The 20,221-nt window shown below is 46.5% G+C and overlaps 2 protein-coding genes and 2 non-coding genes across 7 annotated transcripts; 3 read left to right on the plus strand and 1 right to left on the minus strand.

Moving 5' to 3' along the window:
• The first annotated feature begins 1,299 nt into the window (after positions 1-1,299).
• On the plus strand, positions 1,300-12,596 carry DDX39B (DExD-box helicase 39B). 4 transcript variants are annotated; one of them, XM_043907927.1, is made up of 11 exons: positions 1,300-1,451; positions 2,673-3,016; positions 4,177-4,304; positions 4,585-4,677; positions 6,909-7,092; positions 8,181-8,299; positions 10,554-10,685; positions 11,387-11,496; positions 11,600-11,744; positions 11,878-12,025; positions 12,371-12,596. In XM_043907927.1, the coding sequence occupies exons 2-11, from the start codon at positions 2,806-2,808 to the stop codon at positions 12,385-12,387; spliced, it is 1,287 nt and encodes a 428-aa protein (XP_043763862.1). In that variant the 5' UTR covers positions 1,300-1,451; positions 2,673-2,805; the 3' UTR covers positions 12,388-12,596. The 4 variants fall into 4 exon arrangements, with proteins under 4 accessions (XP_043763862.1, XP_043763865.1, XP_043763864.1 ...); XM_043907930.1 differs by lacking the exon at positions 1,300-1,451 and adding an exon at positions 1,554-1,572; XM_043907929.1 differs by lacking the exon at positions 1,300-1,451 and adding an exon at positions 1,636-2,165.
• On the plus strand, positions 2,140-2,218 carry LOC122697904. Its single transcript, XR_006342233.1, has one exon. It is a non-coding gene; the product is annotated as a small nucleolar RNA SNORD83 (small nucleolar RNA).
• Positions 7,151-7,227, plus strand: LOC122697905. The gene has a single exon (XR_006342234.1). It is a non-coding gene; the product is annotated as a small nucleolar RNA SNORD83 (small nucleolar RNA).
• A 15-nt stretch (positions 12,597-12,611) lies between the features above and the next one.
• Positions 12,612-14,030, minus strand: MCCD1 (mitochondrial coiled-coil domain 1). The gene is made up of 2 exons (XM_043907931.1): positions 13,847-14,030; positions 12,612-13,106 (listed from the first exon to the last, which is right to left on the minus strand). The coding sequence occupies exons 1-2, from the start codon at positions 14,006-14,008 to the stop codon at positions 12,777-12,779; spliced, it is 492 nt and encodes a 163-aa protein (XP_043763866.1). The 5' UTR covers positions 14,009-14,030; the 3' UTR covers positions 12,612-12,776.
• Positions 14,031-20,221: the final 6,191 nt, after the last annotated feature.

The raw sequence follows: 20,221 nt of genomic DNA on the forward strand, positions 1-20,221 counted from the left end.
GGACTGGCAGTTGATAAATGCTATTGAAAAAAAGATATTGTGTGTTGGAAAAACTGCCCTTCTGTAACATCTACCTTGAATCACTGTTATTTCTTTTGGCCACAGAAAACGAGCCTTGAACCAATGAGGTTATCTGTAGTGTATTTACTAAGCACTCTTTAATCAGGGAGATGGGATACAGTAGAGAATAAAGAGGTGTCTACGTTCTGGCTCTGTCACCTTGTTAGCTGTATTACTTTGGACATGTTGATTTATTTCTTTTAATCTCTTTGCTTGATATAGAATGAGAATAATGGTACACCTTGGTGTTAAATGATTGTGATAATAGGTAAAGGGCCAAACGTTTGTCATCAGTTTTGTTAAGTCACATCTGACTTCTGTAGCATATAAAAGCGAGGTGAGAGATATCAAATGTTTCATTCAGGAAGAATATCCAGGATGAACCAAGGGAGGGGTTATTGGGTAAAGGGTTAAGCACATTTTGGTTGAAATAACAACACCTATAAAATATTATATAACACTCAGGTTTCCCTGGTGGCTCAGTAGGTAAAGAATCAGCCTGCAATGCAGGAGACCTGAGTTCAACCCCAGGGTGGAGAAGATCCCCTGGAAGAGGGCATGGCAATCCACTCCAGTAGTCTTGCCTGGAGAATCCCATCGACAGAGAAGCCTGGTGGGCTACAGTCCATGTCGTCGCAAGAGTCTGACACGACTTAGCGACTAACCCAACAGCATGTAACCCTCATAACCTAGTATTTATCGTTAACCCTTGGGGCAGAATCTAGACCCCCAGTCCTGCACTCAGTGGCTTCAGAACACCTTCCTGACTTACAGCCCAAGCCCACGGCCCTTAGGACATCAGATACATCAGCCAACTATTACTTTGGGTAAATGCCGCCCACCGGCTCCAAGACTGGGGAAAAGGTAGGGGGTAGGATCCGTCAGAACTACTCACTACCCACACCTGGCGCTGGCCGTTCCCTAACTCCAGGGCCAGCGCCCCCAGGTCACCTTGACAACCGGGCCAAGGACCCCGTGGGAACTCGAAGTCCCGCCACCTTGGGTCCTCCTGCGCCCGCGGAGGGGTGCCTAGAGAGAAGACCTGAGTGGCAAGAATCTAAATGAAGAGAGAGGCGCGGCAAAGAACTGGACAAGCGGAAAAAATATAACAATGGGAAGGATTATAGTTTCCTTGATGTGTTTCTGGTAGTAGCGAAGGAGTAAGAAGTGGCTTAAAAAATTTTTTTTTCACGCAGGCATTTTCTAAAGGCAACCCTGGAGCGCGCAGAACTACACAACTGTGGAAGGCCCGGCTTCCGGTTCTTTGCGCCTGCGCGTTCGCATCAACGAAGGCGGGAGGCCGGGGTGGAGGGCAAACCGGGAACCGGAAGTGAAGGCAGATTCCCTTCTTCGTCGCTGTTGCTGCCGCCATACGTCTTTGCCTTGCTCAGGTAAGCTTTGGCCTTCGGCACCATCCGCCTCCATCTGCGTTTCTCTGAGGCCATCCTGCCGCACGAGCTCCTGATAGCCTTTGTACAGGCCATGGTCTGATTGCTGGAGTCTGATTGGGTCGTTAGTTCCATCGCTTGCATCTTTTTCGAGATGAAGAAACTTTGCGGGGGGAGGGAGGGAGGGAAGCTAGGGGGGCCCAATCCAAGATGGTGGCCCCGGCGCCATTGTGTTTTCTTTGCTTCTCGCTCCTTCGGTGGGCCCCTCGATTACTCGAGGCCCCAGTGACATTGAGAGGCGGCGCTAGGCGTCCTCTGGTCCTGGGTATTTGCGGAGGGCGGGGTCTTCTCACTTTCCCGCTTATTTCTGGGTCCTGGGTCCGCGGCGGGAATACGAAGAGGAGCCGGCTTCTAGGCCTACCTGGACATTTCTCACCTCGATTTGCCCACCGTTATTTGGACCATTTCCTAAATGTTTACGGGTGGTGTCATTGTGTGTTTTTCGGAAACGAGTCATACCTGAGGAGTAACGCAATGGTGATGTGACTGATGGAGGAGTGGGTTTTTTCTCCTGGCCGAGCCATTCTCTAGCCCCCACCCTCCTCCGCCACCATCACCAAAGGATTTTTTACGCGCAAGTATGAAGTGTCTGAGGAGTGGGAGACTGGAGTGTTGGGAGAGATGGATGGCAGCCACATGATGTTTCCATTTTGAAAAGTGAGCGCTTTGCGCAATGACGACCGTAAATCTATCACCCTTGACTGATGGCTGCTGTCGACACCTTGAGATTATAGGGAAAGCACAAGGTCTTTAATTGAGAATTTTTCATTTTGGCACTTAACATTCTCCAGTCTTGTAAGTTGTTAGTAGTAGTCTGTTTTTTATGTGTTTTTAATTTTTTTTTCCTTACTGCTGTCCCGGAGCAGGAATTTAGAAGCTGGCCTTGCCTTTCTAGCTTTCTGGTTTCCCCTTCTCCAATCCTCTTTTTGGGAACCTATGTCCTAATCACCACCCCTGGGGAACACATTTTTCCCATTCCGTGTGTTATGTTTGCCTTTTGTTTCTTTGTCTTGTGTTTTTTTGTTACTTTTTTTTTTCTTTGTTACTTTTGTTTCCAGGTACATGTGTCATAGTTTAGGGAAAGAAGAGTGTGGGGATGGACAGGATAGATGGTGAAGGCTCTGCTCATGACTGATGTCTCCTCCCTGTTTTTTCCCCCCCCAGCTCTTCTGTCAGAAACTAGTGTGTTTCTTTTCCTCTTCTGTTCCTCAAGCCCACCGCCCCCCGCTCCTCTTGTCTTCCTTTATTCTGCGTTAACCCATCTGGAGACCCTTCCCCTTCGCCTGCCGGCTCAGTTATGGCGGAGAACGATGTGGACAATGAGCTCTTGGATTATGAAGATGATGAGGTGGAGACCGCAGCTGGGGGAGATGGGGCTGAGGCCCCTGCCAAGAAGGATGTCAAGGGCTCCTATGTCTCCATCCACAGCTCTGGCTTTCGTGACTTCCTGCTCAAGCCAGAGTTGCTCCGGGCCATTGTTGACTGTGGCTTTGAGCATCCTTCAGAAGGTAAATTTCCTGTTGGGCATAGAGTACTCATAGGTGCTTTAAGGATACAAGAAAACAGATAATAGCTATGGTCCCTTACAGATTTATATATTGGATAGATCAGGAAATAAGTACCAGAACCTATTTCAGCAGTAGAAGATGTTGATATAGGTTAGTCTTTATTCATGATAGTATGTAAGTGCTAGTGATTTCAAAACAACTTAAGAGTGTCTCTTCTCCTTGTCTGCTTGTTCTAAATTTTGTCTTTTAATTTAAAATTTCCAAAGAGGAGCTGGTTGGACCCTTGGACCAAGTCAACTCTGGTCTCTGCAAACCTTTATGGCTGGTCTAAAGATAGGCTTTTGGGTCAAGTACCAAGTTCTTCCCTGGTGGCTCAGACGGTAAAGCGTCTGCCTGCTATTTGGGAGACCTGGGTTCAATCCCTGAATCGGGAAAATCCCCTGGAGAAGGAAATGGCAACCCACTCCAGTACTCTTGCCTGCACAATCCTGCTGACGGAGGAGCTTGGCAGTCTACAGTCCATGGGGTCACAAAGAGTTGGACGTGACTGAGCAACTTCACTTTCACCAAGTTCTTCATTTTGCCCAAGGTTGCAGAGTTGTGTCATCCAAAGCATGACAGTCTGAATAGGAGAAGTAGCCTGTGACAGGCACTCAAAAGTCATTGGATTGTTACAGATTAAGGAACATTGGGACAGAGGAGCACCTAAGATGACCAATTGGTTGATACAGGACTTTGGGCCCTGGAGTTAGAAGAGGCTAATACTAGAAGGAACTGGGAAGGTCTTGATTTGGGAATCACTTTGATCGAGGGACTTCCCTGGTGGCTCAGTCGGTAAAACGTCTGCCTACAGTTCGGGAGACCCGGGTTTGATCCCTCGGTCAGGAAGATCCTCTGGAGAAGGAAATGGCAACCCACTCCAGTACTCTTGCCTGGAAAATCCCGAGGACGGAGGAGCGTGGTAGGCTACAGTCCATGGGGTTGCAGAGAGTCAGACACGACTGAGCAACTTCACTTTCACTTTGATGGAGCAGAGAGAAAGGGGTATGGAAATTGACAAGAATTAAGAATTGAGTGGTGAGAAATGGGTTTGGCCTGGTGCAAAAATGTGGTGGAGTTCTCTGGATATTGGAGTCTAATTTATCTTTTCTTCCTTCTAGTCCAGCATGAGTGCATCCCTCAGGCCATCCTGGGAATGGATGTCCTATGCCAGGCCAAGTCAGGCATGGGAAAGACAGCGGTGTTTGTGCTGGCTACACTGCAACAATTGGAGCCAGTTACTGGACAGGTACACTTGGGGAGAGTGCTGGGCAAGGCATCTTGGCTAGTAGTGTTCAGGAAGGGTGTTGTCTCAGCTACATGATGCTTTCAGAGCTGTGAGTTCTTAATGCTAAGATGACCTTTATCATTTTTGACTGAGAGCCCTGGGGAATATTCTGTAGTAATCATGGGGTTAATGATTTAGATCCGGAATTGTAGCCACTTGTGATCTGCTGGGTATGCTTTTGTGACATCCCTGGTGAAGGGGTATACTGTCTGTGTCTCCATCTACTGTCCCCCCACCCCAGGTGTCTGTACTGGTGATGTGTCACACTCGGGAGTTGGCTTTTCAGATCAGCAAGGAGTATGAGCGCTTCTCCAAATACATGCCCAGCGTCAAGGTAAGCCAGGGTAAGAGACTTGGGGGAATGAGGGTGTGGGGAGTTGGAGGCATTGGGGACTTGCTAGATCAGTAGTCTTCACGTCACACAGGTATTAAATACCTGTACACAAATAAACGTGTAGGACATAGTAAGTTCCTGCAACTTAGGTGTGTAAGAGATTTACGTTTGGATGTGAATTATACTTTTAGAGGTGCCTGCTATATTCTGATTAAGGAGAAACTTGTTTTGCTTTTTTAAAAAAATTATTTATTTTACTTTACAACATTGTATTGGTTTTGCCAACCATTGACTTGAATCTGCCATGGCTGTACACATGTTCCCCATCCTGAACCCCCCTCCCACCTCCCTCCCCATTGTTTTGCTTTTTAATCCATTGTATTGGTGTGTGTATACACTGTGTCAGTGTGTATCTACACTGTGTCAGTATGGGTGTGCATTGTGTAGCTGTGATATTCAGGGTGTGGTTCCCAGACCTGTGGTTTCAGTGTCACTTGGGAGTGGTTGGAAATGTAGATAACATGGGTCCCACCCCAGACCTATCCAGTATGAACATGCATTCTAACAAGATTCTCAGGTAATTGGAGTTTGAGAAGCATATGTATGTGCTTAATGTATATAATTTTTTATTCTTTTTGGGTGAAAAAATATAGTTTTGTTCAGATTAACAATTTCCTCCTTAATTATTATATTTAGAACTAGGAATATTTGAGTAGTAGCCCTAAATTAAAAGTAATTTGTTTAAAATAGTAGTACTTGGGCTTGGTAAAATGGTAGTTAATCCAAAAGATCTTATGATGAATTTGTGTTCTCCTGTCTAATCATACTTCACAGAGTACCACTTGTTAACTTTTTTTTACTTCTGATGTTTTGTGAAACCAAGTATTAGGCACTATTTTCTCAATTTGTCTTAAAAGCCATTTTGACCTTTCATGTAAGACTGTTTAGCTTGTCTACACTGTTCTTTTTCCCAGAACTTGGGGAAGCTATTTAATTTTCTAAATATAGTCAAAGCTCCATGTGTATGTGTCAAGCATATTTGTGTTCTTACATTGTCAGTTTCGTTAGCATTTACTTTCTGTCGTTTTAGCAAGTAGTCTTGTTTATAGGTTGAAAACAAAACAGTTTCCATTGTTATGACTATGAAAACATTTGTTGTGCTCAGTAGAAAGCTAGGATGTAGTTCCACCGCTGTAGGTCTAATTCATCACCTTGTGGACTCAAAAGAGGATGTTTTTGGTGTCAAGATCAAATATAAATTTGATGAGAGAGTCTTTTTGTCCTTTTGCTCAATATTATGCTTCAGTGATTTGATAAAAGAGATTGGGCTAGTTCTGCAGAATGTCCTACCTCTGGATTTGTCTGGTTACTCTCCTGTCTGTGGTGGTGTTTTAACTTGTTTTTCACTCCCAGTGTTTCCTGTAAACTGAATTTTTTTTTTTTCTTTTTTCTTTCTGCTGTGCCACCTAGCGTGTGGGATCTGAGTTCCCCCACTAGGGGTCAAACCCATGCCCCCTGCATTGAAAGTGCAATAACCACTAGACCGCCAGGGAAGTCCCTAAACTGAAAGTTATGTTTGAAAGCTTAACTGATTCAAGTTAAAGATTTTTGGCAAGAATTTTTCATAGATGATGCTGTGTATCTCCTGTTTTGTTGCAAACCACTTGTCCCACAATTAATGGTTTTAGATTTACCCTAGACTTAGGGCTATGACGGTCTGATCCCTTGATTGGTCTCCCCCTTTTGAAACTAAAAAAGCAGTTTCTGATGCTGTATTAAAGGCTCAACAGCTATTTCCCTAGTGGTTTTAAGGTGGAGTAACATGTGTAGCCTAAATAGGATTTATTCAAAGGAATTAAAAAATCTAGGGTCAGTTAGGAACACTTGATACCCGTGAGCATTTTTTTGGTACTTGACACTGTTAATTTCTTGCCATCCTCATTTTTACAGTGAAGCCTGGCTTTGGAGTGGAGAAGGAAAATTGTTAGATTAAGTCAGAACTAAATACTAGTCCTCAGAGCCATGATCAGCCATGTACTTTAGAACAGGTCACTTTAGTTTCTTAGATTCAATGTTTGGGGGATACGATACTTTCAGATTAGGTGATCTCATGTTCCATTTAGCTCTGAAATGTTCTGAGGATTGGTTTAGAGCAAATTGAAAGGATGTGAACCTTGGGAAGGTTGACCCGACCTTTCCTTGTGAAATATTGTTCTCTTCTGGGTTGGCAGGTCGCAGTGTTTTTTGGTGGTCTGTCTATCAAGAAGGATGAAGAGGTGCTGAAGAAGAACTGCCCGCATATCGTCGTGGGGACCCCTGGCCGCATCCTAGCCCTGGCTCGAAATAAGAGCCTCAACCTCAAACACATAAAACACTTTATCTTGGATGAATGCGATAAGATGCTTGAACAACTCGGTGAGTTGTCCCAGTCAGGCTGGGGCTGGTCTAGTGATCTGGGAAGTTGCCTTTTGGAGCCAAATGATGCTTATTTGATACTGGAGCACTTTAGTGCCAGGACGACTCTTAATCTATCACCCATGACTGATGGCTCTGGCTTCCCTGGTCAGTCTCTGTTAGGCTTGTTAACCTTCCTTGGTGATCAAGGAGAAGGGTATCATGTTCTTCCTTTTTGTGTTAGATGTTTATCTTTGAGAGGAGGGACTTAGCTGATCTTGGATGTTAGTCACACCACCATTGTGTCCTTTATAAATCTCTATAGTGGGTGTCATAGGGAAGAAAATGGAGCTGGAAAAGGAGACAGTCTGCTTGTTTGGCATCCTCAACTCAGCGTGTATCATCAGATTTATAGCTGAATAAATGTTTGACTTAAGTTCTGGAATGAATGTGGAGAGTGTGTGTGGGAGTCTGTGTGGTGTGGTGTTCCAGTGTGCCAAGTGCTGTGAAGAAAGGAAGATGTTTTATGAGAACTCAAATTCGGTGAATGAGACTAGGGACGGACATATACCCAGGGATAAGTCATTCCAAATGATCTTTGGCTATTCTAGATGGCGAGCTATAAAGTGGGCTCCAAGTAGAGATGTCATATTTGCCTGACTGGATAGGACAGTGTGATCCAGAGGAAGCGTGGAATGGACTCTGACAGCTGGAATGTAATAGGTGCGCGATATTGGTAGACAGTTGGAGCTTGGGGAGAGAGAAGTAGGGAGAAGGGCTTTGTAAGGACTTAATCTTTGTGAGCCTCTGCAGTGGGCTTTATCCCCATTTTCTAGTTGTGGGCTTTGGGGTTTCATTTAATTTCTTGTGTGGTTAAAATACACGGCTGGAACCTGGTCCATAGTCACTGTTCTTCCCGCTGTGTTATAACCTTGGACATGATTACATGGCGGTTGGAGATAATAGAGTAGAGAGAGACCCGAGGCAAATCTTAACCCTGACCCGCAACTCTCGGCTCACCCATTTCCAGCAGTCCTTACCTGTCTCTGATCTTCATTTATGATATATGTCTCTTTATTACTATAATTTTTTTTTTCTTTTTCCTGTAGACATGCGTCGGGATGTCCAGGAAATTTTTCGCATGACCCCCCATGAGAAGCAGGTCATGATGTTCAGTGCTACCTTGAGCAAAGAGATTCGTCCAGTCTGCCGCAAGTTCATGCAAGACGTAAATACCCTTCTACCTTCTCTCCCTCCACTCCCCGCCCGCTGCCTTCTCCCCCTCCGCGCCCTCTTCCTCCAGACTCCCTTGTCCTTCAAGCGCCAAGAAGGGGGCACGTGCCCATTTGAAAGTGATGACTCCTTGAAGAGACACACAGAGGCAGAGACAGTTAGTGTTAGGGTCTGCGCGGCGCCAGGGAAACTCCGGAAGACTTGGTCGGGTTAATGTGAGAGCGGGTAGTGTTCGACTTTTTTTTTTTTCATCACAGCATTTTTGAACCTCTTCTCCCTTTCGGGGGAGGGCAGGATTTTCTGCCCTACCACCCACCCATCGTCTTCTACATACCCCCTACAGCCACGCACCCTCAAGGTGGCATCGAGCATACAGCTGGAGCCTTCTGCTCCCCAAACTCACAACCTCCCGGTGGCAGGAGAGCAAGAGAGGGACAGACAGATGGCAGGGCATGTCCAAAAGAAGAGCAAACAGCACACATGAATCCGCTCCCTCCCCACCTCCAGGGGTGGGGGCCTTTGGCACCTCAATCCCCGAGTCCATACTCCTTCCTACCCGTACCTCCTCGCACCCGTCGGAACCTCGGTTGATGTGAGCTGGCAGCAGAGAAGCACCGTGGCGCGGCGGGGGAATGCGGACGCACCCGGCGGTGGATGGCGGCAGCGGAGGCCGCGGGGAACCTGACCAGGAAGCTGAGGACCAAACCAGCCTCTTTTTCCGTTCCCGGTTTTTTTCCTGAACCCAAGGCGTGCCGTGCTCCCTGTTTCTTTCCATTTGTGTTGGTGGGGAGGGGTGTTTTGAGTGGGGTGGTAGATTTTTTTTTTCTTCTTTTTAACTCTCTTAATATTCAGAGGGATATGGAAAAAGTAAAGTGAGGAGCTCCACTTGGGTGTAACCAGGTGGTGGTAGGGTCTGGGCTAGGCAGGCCTTTGTGTAAGCAGTGGAGTGTGTTCTTTCCCTCCCTCCCTGCTGTGCTCCTTCCCGTGGGACCATAACTCTTACCTTTAGCTATATTTGGGATTCAATTTAGATAGGAAGGAAGCCATGGAACTTCTCTTTGGAAATTCTTCCTTTGCTAATCTGCATTCTGAAGTTCGGCTTCTGGTTTTCTCCTATAACACACTTATCCTTTTCCCAAATCTTGTACCCTGGGGTTTTACGTTAACCATGGCTTCATGGTGGCTCAGATGATAAAGAATCCACCTGCAATGCGGGAGACCTGGGTTGGGAAGATTCCCCTGGAGAAGGGAAAAATTACCCACTCCAGTATTCTTGCCTAGAGGATCCCCATGGACAGAGGAGCTTAGTGGACTTCAGTCCATGGTGTTACAAAGAGTCGGACACAACTGAACGACTAAGCACAGCACACAAAGGGAAATTGGGTTTTAGAGTTGACTCTTGTGCCAGTTACCACTTTTTTTTTTTTTGGTAAATGCTATCTACCTTCCCTTCAAGGGTTGTGTGTGTGTGTGTGTTTTGTTTTTAAAGATGACTGAGTAACTCTGCTGCTCTGAATTTGCTTCTTAGCACCACTCATTGTACCTTCCTCATAACACTGTAGATGGTTTGATTTTTCGTTCAGAGACCAGTCTCATCTAAAACTATTTCCTTGTGGTCTGAGGGCAAGTTGCTACTCATCTTGAGTAATCTTTGCCTCTCTTTTCATGGCATTTTGACCTTAAGTCCATTGAAGCATTCTGATCTTCCACCTTCCTAATGGAGATATGGGAAGACATTTACCTTCCTTATGGAGATATGATTCTCCTAGTTGAGAGAATATTCGAATGGAGCTCTCCCCTCCTCTCCCCCATATTAAACCAGCTCGGATGGAATTATTCTGACCTCGAGTCACTGTTGCCGTGATTTCCCAGGTGTTTGCATCATGTTCTCGCTTTGAGAACCATTTCCCTTTGTTTCTTTCCTCCACCACCTCTGTTTGAGGTAATGGCATCTCGCCATTGGATGGTTGGACTCTGCCCTTTCCTCCCTGCAGAGTTCTTTCCCATAACAATTTTCAGTTGGGAAATTTTAAAACTCAACTGATAGGAAGGAAATCAAATCTAATGTACAAAAGACCACATTAAAATGTGGGTATTTTTGGGGGTGGGGCTGGGTTTTCAATCTTCTTTCTTCTCCCCATCCCCCCATGGGGTGTATTGGAGATCAACTTCCTCCACCCCCCCAGGTTTAACCCCCCCACTCTGCCCTCCTCCCGTTCCCCACCCCTTCCCTTCCCCCTCCCCCCCAGCCAATGGAGATCTTCGTGGATGATGAGACGAAGCTGACGCTGCATGGATTGCAGCAGTACTACGTGAAACTGAAGGACAACGAGAAGAACCGGAAGCTCTTTGACCTTCTGGATGTCCTTGAATTCAACCAGGTCAGTTGTCCAAGGTCCAATAGGGAGAATGAGTACATCTCCAATTGTTGGCAGAAACCTTTTTGAGGAAGCCATGTATGCCATGTGAAAGAGAATGGTGGAAAAATTATTTTAAATGAAAGAAAGACTTAAGGACTGAGCGTGAGCATGATGGGAACTGCTTTTCTGTTCCATGCCTGACACAGAAAGTAAATTATAAAATCCTTGAGTCTTAATAAAGTTGGTGAGAGTCCCACAATAATTAGACATGTTAGGTTCTTAAATTTGTGTTTTGCACTGCTCACCTAGGGAGAAGTGTTTCATCACTTTACCTGTTATATGATTTGCCTGCACTAAAAATCATTTTCTATAAGCTCTTACTGTGTTTGATGTTTTGGTGAGTTGGGAATATTGGTCATATCTTTCCAGACTTCAGTTCAGATTTTTACTGTTCTCATGTGGTGGCTTCATTCTTGTCTCCTAATGTATCTGGTAGTTTTGGTTACTGTTTTCCATATCCTCTGCAGCATGTTTGTCTGCTCAGGAAAAGTCAGAGCCAAGGGGGAAAGACTTAGTATTTAGAGCAGAAGAGGAAGTATGTGATGGGGACTAAAGATTTCTTTTAGAAGAGTGTAATTACTGAGAACTCCTGCACGTAATCTTTCTCACACCCACATGGACGCACATCCCTCCAATCTCATACACACCACGCACGCACACAGGTGGTGATATTTGTGAAGTCTGTGCAGCGTTGCATTGCCCTGGCTCAGCTCCTGGTGGAGCAGAACTTCCCAGCCATTGCCATCCACCGCGGGATGCCCCAGGAGGAGAGGTGAGTCAGAGATGGGCAAGATGTTTTGTGTCCTTGCGAGCAAAAGGTACCCTTGAGAGAAGAGAATCTCAACACTTTTTTTTTGCTTTCCTTTCTCATAAAGGCTTTCTCGGTATCAGCAGTTTAAAGATTTTCAACGACGGATTCTCGTGGCTACCAACCTGTTTGGCCGAGGCATGGACATCGAGCGGGTGAACATCGCCTTTAACTACGACATGCCTGAGGATTCAGACACCTACCTGCATCGGGTAAGCCCCACACCTGGAAGATATCCCAGTGTCCTTTCCCACCCCTTCAGTTTCTTTATCTTGCATTTCATCCCTCCTTTTGTGTGTCTTCCTTCTGTGGGGCCTGCCCGTCCTATCACGTGTCTCCTTCCAGGTGGCCAGAGCAGGCCGGTTTGGCACCAAGGGCTTGGCTATCACATTTGTGTCAGATGAGAATGATGCCAAGATCCTCAATGATGTGCAGGATCGCTTTGAAGTCAATATAAGTGAGCTGCCTGATGAGATAGACATCTCCTCCTACAGTGAGTAATGATCTCATGAAGCTGCTTCCCCCAGTCCTTTAGATGCTCTTCGTTGCTTAGTAGGTTTTTTCTTAAAACCCCTGGTGCATGGTGGCCACTTGACAAGTTCATCATCCATATTTCTGCTGCCCTCACCTTGATGCTCTGTTGGGATGTTTAGTTGACCTGTGTATGGGGGTCTTTTCTCATCAAATTATTTCTCTTTCTGTACCCCCAGACCTATACTCTGACCCACACACCACACAAACATCTGGATGTGTTGGGAGAGGGTTGTTTGTGCCTACTTTGATTTTTTTAAAATACTTTTTCCCACGTTCTAGTCTAACTGCTGTATTTTCTCTTCAGTTGAACAGACACGGTAGAGGACTCACCCACCCATTCTGGAATGTGACAGTTCCTCTTCAGGAGACCGTACCAGGCGTGGGGGTGAAGGAGACACTACTGCTACCAACCCCGGACAGCCCCAGTCCCCCACCCCATGACTTCCCTCTGGCATCACCACCACTCCTAAAGCCCATTTCCCCGATTTGGCGGAATTTTTTTTTTTTTTTTAACAAAACTAAAAAACTCATGTGTCTGTGGTGTCTATAAGCGTTCCATCCCTTTATTGGATTTGGGGTGAGGTTGTTCTGGGACATAATCCAGAGTAAATTCCTGTGGGCACTGTGTGCCCTGCTGTGAGCTGAGGTCAGTGGGAGGTGTTGAACTGGGATGTGAGTGTAAAGACTGCAGAGGCCATGACTTCTCATGACTATCCAACTTCTGGCTCTTTTGTGGCAGTTTCTTCTGTTTTCTTAGGGCCTGGGAGAGCCTGGGATGTTGCTGATCCAAGGGCTGGGGAGGGTGACGTGCAGTTTTCAGGGCTGGAGGGTGAAGGGGCCACTGGTGGAAAGCTTAGGCGACTTCTCCCAGGCTCTCTGTGTCTCCGCATCTGTTCCTTTAGCTTCTGTGTCTTGAGCACCAGGGCCTGGGCTTCCCAGGCCCCCTCTTGCCCTTCCACCAGGGCCTGGTACAGCTCCAGCTGCTGCTCCAGCAGCTCCTCCGCCTGGGCCAGCTCAGCTGTGGGGCGGGGCTGGGGCTCCTGGGGGGGTGGGGGCAGGGCATTAGGGAGAGGTCATCAGCCAGGACTGAGGGCTGAGGCTCACTGGAAGGGAGGAATTCTACCTCAGCCCCATTAATTTGAGGTCATCTTACTGCAGAGCCAAAGCAGTTTCCTCTCTTGGGCATAGTCCTGGAATGGGGTGTGGGGGGGTGGTAGTTAGAGATCACGCACGGCCCAGGGGCTGTAACTGGACTTTAAGGTGCATTTGGGAAGGGCTGTTCCAACCCTCCTGAGAAATGATTAACTGTTAGATGAGGGGAAGTTACTCTGTTCAAGGATTCTGTGAACTGCAAGGAGGGTAGGGTGCAGATAGAGGGTGTCTTGGGGTCGCGAGTGCAGTGGGGGCAGGGAGGGTGCTTTAGGGAACTGAGGGTTGGGACTAGGCCACAAGCGTGGGGGGTGGGGGCATGTGCTGTGCTGTGCTTAGTCGCTCAGTCATCTAGGACTCTGCAACCCCATGAACTGTAGCCCTCCAGGCTCCTCTGGATAATCCATGGGGATTATCCAGGCAAGAATACTGGAGTGGGTTGCCATGCCCTCCCAACCCAGGATCTTCCCAACCCAGCCATTGAACCCAGGTCTCCTGCACTGCAGGTGGATTCTTTATCATCTGAGCCACCAGGTCTGCTTTCCGCTGACCTGTGGTGACATGGAGGGGATTCTCTGCCCCCTGGTACAAATTTGCCCTCATGCCCTCCACCTTCCTTGGTGCCACTTACCTTGGAAGGTGACATCTTCCCACTGTGTGTGGAGCTTGTCTCTTCTGTGCTCCTCCTGGGACCCTGGGAACAGCACCTCCAGGAGCCCTGAAGCGTGGGGGCCCAGGATGGCAGGAGGAGGTGACGGCAGCATCGGGAGAGCCAGGCTAGAGGGAGGACCATGGCGGGTGAGGCAGGGAGCTGTCTGAGCCACCTCACAGCCACCAGGAACTGGCTCCCTCCGGGCTGTGGCCTCGCTTCAGTGCCTGGCCCTGCCCCTGCCCTGCTCTGTTGCACCCACCCGCCTCCCAACCTGGCCCCAGAGTCCAGGAACTCAGGTTCCCTAGTGTGAAATTGTTCCTGCCAGGCAAAATTTGCTTTAGAACTCTGGTCCCCAGCCTACCGTGTCTTCTGTCAGTAATTGTTAGCACTGTGTTTCTTACTCATTCCTCTCAGTTCTGCAAGGGAGAATGAATTATGTTACTGCTTGGCAGATGAGGAAATGCTCAGAACTTCATTCAGCACGCACTCATTCAGCAAGTATGGGCTGGGACCTGCTCTGGGCCGGATGTGCTCAAGGCTCCACAGCCTGTTGGAAAAGCCTAGGTCTGCCGGACTTGAAAGCTCACACCCTTGACCTGGCTCAAGTATTTTCACTTTATTTCCCTTTCCTCTTCTTGCCGGTGACCTTTCTCTTGTCCCTGTTGTGCATTGTACATTGTTGGGGCTTGCCTCGTCTGTTAGGTCAGCACCGTATGCGGGTACAGGTTTCAAGCTTGGTTGAACTGGTGAGCACTCCCATCAAATCCGCACTAGAACAAAAGCCTTGTCCACTCACTGAGGCTTGTATACTAGACTTCCTGCAGTGTGTCCTGAAATGTCCTGTTGTGGCTAGAGGGCACAGCCATACCCCTGGCTCACAGAGTGGATGGTTCCAACTTTGATCTTCTAGGAAAAAATAGGTCCTCAGAAAAACATGCCCCAGAAAGCAAGGTTGCTAGACAGTGGACAGCTTCAGTTTCTCTCTGGGACATCACACTGAGTTTGGAGGGAAGATGGCCTCTGCCATAAAGTGGGGGTCAGAGGAGCAGAGAGGGAGACCTTCCTGGAGGTCAGTGGTTCTTGAACTTGGATTGAAGCAACTTTAGATGAAGTCAGAGATCTCTGGGTTCCCCATTAGTTGGCAGGTACCCATTTTTTTGTGGAAAAAGAATGGAGAGTTCCTGTACGATTTTGGAGGAGACAAGCCTTCCCTCTTCTCTCTCAGTGATCGGGTTATATGTGGGGGCTCATTTTTGAACTGCAATGTGTGCACAGCTTAAAGTCTTAATTGTTGAGACATAAAAGGCCCAAACTACTGTTGTTACAGATAAGGGAAACTAGTACAAGTTTAGACAAGCCACAAGTAACATTGAAGTGAAACTAAGCACATTTATAAATTAAAAGCAAGATTAGCAGCTATTAATTGAGAAACTTCTGGAAGACAGTCTAGATGATGCACTAGTAACAAAGTATCCTACCTGAAGATTAGCCATTTCAATCACCTGAATTTCTATTTAAGGTTATGAACTCCAAAATGGACTAACATCCAGTGATTTGCAGTAGGCAGTCCTAAGCCATGAATTATAGTAGAATCTGGATTTGGCTTTGTCTGTGAGAGCTAAAGAAAAGACTGATACTTGGATCAGTTCAGATCTATTGGATGAGCTGTGGATCTCATAGTCATGGAAACGAAGGGATGAAAATAGATAAATGTAAACCTAGACTTATGTTACTGTATATATATATATTTGTTATTCCTGAGGGGCTAATAGTCTTTTTCTTTATGTGGTGAAGTTTTATTTATGTCTCATAGTTTTAATCAAATGAGAGGTCTGGCTTGGCCTCTGCAGGAGGGGCCTGTCTTCTGCCAGGGACAAGCAGAGGATTATGGGAGGTGTCTGGCACAAGGTCGAGGGGCTGCTCTGCTGATTCCACCTTTACTATAGCATCCTGCCCAGTGGATGGGCAGGCTTGGGGGGACTGATGTGAGTCACGTACCCTTTATGTGAAACCTGGGGAGATGGGTACTTAGGTATATTTAAGTTCACCCACTGCTTTAATGTGAGAAGTTTACTGAGAGGCACTTTTTGTTCCCGTCACAGGTGACCTTCATGGTAACTTTTCAAGAGAACTTTCTCATTTCACTTTTTTTGGCATGTGAATGTCCAGTTGTTCCAGCACCATTTATGTATTCTATTCCTGGGTTCTCTGTCCTGTCCACTGACCTACTTGTTTTTTTTTTTCACCAATACCACGTTGTCTTGATTAGCATAGCTTTATAGGAAGTCTTGAACTCAGGTAGGGTTTTCAAGTGTCCACTGACTGTTCTATAGTGTGCTGACTGTTCCAGCTCTCTGGCCTCTCCATATGCGTTTTAGAATCAGTTTGTCAATACAGGCATTCCTCGGAAATATTATGGGTTTGCAGACCGCTGCAATAAAGTGAATATTGCAATAAAGTGAGTCACATGAATTTTTTGGTTTCTCAATTTAAATATATAAAAGTCATATTTATACAATGTGTGCATGTGTGGGCTCAGTCACTAAGTTGTAACCCCATGGACTGCACCTCACCAGGGTCCTCTGTCCATGGACTTTTCCCAGGCAAGAATAGTGGAATGGGTTGCCATTTTCTTCTCGAAGGGATCTTGCCCACCCAGGGATTGAACCTGTGTCTCCTGCATTTCCTGTATTGGCAGGCAGATTCTTTATCTCTGAGCCACTGGGGAAGCCCATATATACTTTATACTGTAGTCTGTTAAGTGTGTAATAGCATTATGTCTAAAAAAGCAATGTGCATACCTTAATTAAAAAATAATGCTGTTGGAAAAATGGCGCTGATAGACTTGCTTAACACAAGGTTGTCACAAACCTTTGATTTGTAAAAAATGCCAGTATACTTTATTTTTTATGGAAGTATAGTTGAATTACAATGTTGTATTAATTACTATACAGCAAAGTGACTAGCTATATATATATATATTTTTTCATATTCTTTTCTATTATAGTTTATCATAAGATATTAAATATAGTTTCCTGTGCTATACAGTAGGACCTTGTTTATCCATTCTATATACACCAGTTTGCATCTGCTAATTCCAAACTCCTAATTCAACCCTCTCCCACCACTCTCACCTGATTCTATTTCTTTTTCATAGGTTCAGTTGTGTCATATTTTAGATTCCATATATGGATGATATCACCCAGCTTTCCTTAATGTTAACATCTATCAAAACTATGTTGAGATCAAGAAACTAAGAAGTTAAAATTGGTACAATACCATTAGCTAAGCTATAGACTGTTTGGATTTCACCAGTTTTTCCACAAATGTCCTTTTTCTGTTTCAGGACCCAGTCCAGGGTACCAGGCATTAGGTTGTCATGCCTCCTTAGTCTCCTCTGATTTGTTGAGTTTCTTACTCTTTATCTGTTTTCACGAACATTTTGAAGAGTACCAGACAGAACGTTTGGAGAATATCACTCAGGTTGGGTTTGTCTAATATTTTCTCATGATTAAATTGGGTTTATGGGTTTTAGGGAAGAGCACTGTAGATGTGAAAGGCCTTTCTTATCACATCATATCAAGGGTACATGATATCAACATGATCTTTATCTGCCAAGTTTCTCCACTCAGTAGTAGTTTTTCCCTTTCCATTCTCTATTTTTGGCTTCCCAGATGGCTCAGTGGTAAGGAATCTGACTGCCAACGCAAGAGACACAGGAGATGCAGGTTCGATCCCTAGGTTGGGAAGATCCCCTGGAGAAGGAAATGGCAACCCATTCCAGTATTCTTACCTGGGAAATCCTGTGGACAGAGGAGCCTGACAGGCTACAGTCCAAAGGGTCACAAAGAACCTGACACAACTGAGCGACTGAGCACACAGCACATTCTATTCTTTGGAAATGAGTCACCTAGTCCACACTCAAGGGGAGGGAAATTAAACTCCACCTCCTGGACTCGGGATTCTCTTCATATATTACTTGATATTCTTCTGTAAGGAAAGTGTGTCCTTTCTTTCTCCCTTTAAAATGTTTTCCAGTCATTTATGTATTTCAATATGAATTTGAATATTTTTTAAAAAATTTTATTTGTCTGTACCAGGTCTTAGTTGTGGCATGCAAACTCTTAGCTGTGGCATATGGGATCTAGTTTCCTGACCAGGTATCAAACTCTGACCCTCTGCATTGGCAGCATGGAGTTTTAGCCACTGGACCACCAGGGAAGTTCCTGAACTCAATATTTTTTATTTTGGGTTATAATCCAATATTATTGTTATTTTGCTGCTGAAATTGTTCCAGCTTTGTTCATAGGGAGCTTTTTCAGGTTGGCTTCTGTGTCCCTTTGACATACTCCACATTGGGGAATTGCCTTCCTTTCTGGCATTACAAGGCGTTCCAGGCTCATCTTGTATTTTTTTCTGTTTTAAGCCTACAATCAGCTATTTTTCTAAAGACCCATGGTTCCTTTTATTGGAGGGTGTTTTAGCCAAGATCTGGGTATTGAGTGCTCATTTCGCTTTTCTAAAGAGGACAGAGTTTCCAAGAGCTGCCCAAGCTCATATAGGCAAATGAGAGGCTGTCCTTTCAGCGCCACATTGGAGCTTATTTAGTGCAAACTTTACTACCCTACACAATGGCCAGTTTTCCATATGTGCCTTCATTCCTTAAAGCTTCTGTTTTGTTTTTTTGTTTTTAGCCTGTAGGGCTGAAACATTAATAATTTAATTTCCTGATATTTGTAGACTTCCCTGAAAGAAAAATTTCAAGTTTCATTAAGAAGTTCCACTTACAAAAGTAGAGTGGGACGGCAGAGGGAATCAGTTACATTTTTCTTCCATTCCTGCCGCTATTTACATGTCTCTGGGCCGGGCAGGGCCGGGCGGTGGGGGCGGGGGGTGGGGGGAGGATGGCTCTCGGACTCTGAGAGAAAAATAATGATATGGAATCGCCTTTCCCAAACCCCTTGATTTCTGCCGCCTTTCTTGGTCACTTCCCCAAACCCCTTGATTTCTGCTCTGTCTGTGCCCATCCTCTCTCCCAGTCGTTGGCCTTTTCCTTCCTCCAACCTCAGCTAGAGCCCAGCCTCTTGCCTGGCACCTGCTCCTCAGGGAGAAGTGAGCCATTCTTAGCACTGGAGGGCAGAAGAGAAGAAGAGAGGTCAGGTCCTGGGGATGTGGGAGAAGGTGCCGCAAGAATCACTCATAGAGAATGGACATGTGGACCAGGGAGGGAAGGGGACGGTGGGACACACTGGGCGATCAGGACCGACATATATACACTACTATGTGTACAACAGATAGCTAGTGGGAACCTACTATAAAGCACAGGAAGCTCAGCTCCGGGCTCTGTGATGACCCAAAGGGGTGGGTTGGGGGGGGCCCTGAGAGGGAGGTCCAAGAGGGAGGGGATATATGAATATATATAGCTGATTCTCTTCATTGTACAACAGAAAGTAACATGACATTGTAAAATGATTATACTCCAATTAAAAAAAAAAAGGTTAGAACTGGAAGGGCTTTCAAATGAGGGTGAAATGTGAGTGACCAGAGGGCAACTGAGGACATTTCCAACGTCTCCACTGAGGAGGGAAGGGAGGGCCCTTGGGTACAGCAGCAGAGAGCCTTGCCCGGGTCTGGATGAGATTCACCCCCACCCTCACCCATCCTCTGACAACACCTCATCCCACGTCACACTGAGGGGCCCCTTCAGGCCCAGGTGCTCCACCAGCCAGAGGTATCTCAGGTCTTCTTCAAGGAGGACCCCCACGGCAGCCCAGCTCTTGTAAGTCTTGTCACCCCTCCACGGCGGGTCCCTGAGTCCTGAGTTCCTCGTCTCTTCCGTCCCTTCCTGCAGCCGGGTCAGCACTCTGCCGACAGTTCAGCCTCTCAGAGCGTGATTGCCCTCAGGGTCCCCCTTTGTCGGTGACCACGACCCTGGGTGGACGGCGAGGGGGGTGGATCCAAAGAGAGATTTGGATTTCTGCTTGAGGCAGAGAGAGGGAGGGGGAGTCCCACCTCACGTCCTGCCCCACCCCCAGTCTTCCTCCACAAGCAGTGCCTTCTCCCTCCCCCGCCCCAGGACTTTCAAAGGCCAGAGCAGGAAAGAGAGACCCAGGACCCCACACCTTTCTGTAAGAAGTCTGTTCACAAGGGCGCCCACCTCCAATCCCACTGCAGTTTTACTGCCCACCTGGGGCAGTCCTGGGTATGCAGAGGGTGATCCAGCAACGCTCTTCCTTCACATATCTGCACGACTCGGTTCCTCACCTGCTTCAAGTCTGCTTAGCTGTCACTTCCATGAGGCCCACCCTGACCACCCTCTTTTAAAGCACCACCTCTCCCATCACCTTGCATTGA

This window comes from Cervus elaphus, chromosome 7, assembly GCF_910594005.1.
Source record: "Cervus elaphus chromosome 7, mCerEla1.1, whole genome shotgun sequence".
NCBI classification, from domain to species: domain Eukaryota; kingdom Metazoa; phylum Chordata; class Mammalia; order Artiodactyla; family Cervidae; genus Cervus; species Cervus elaphus.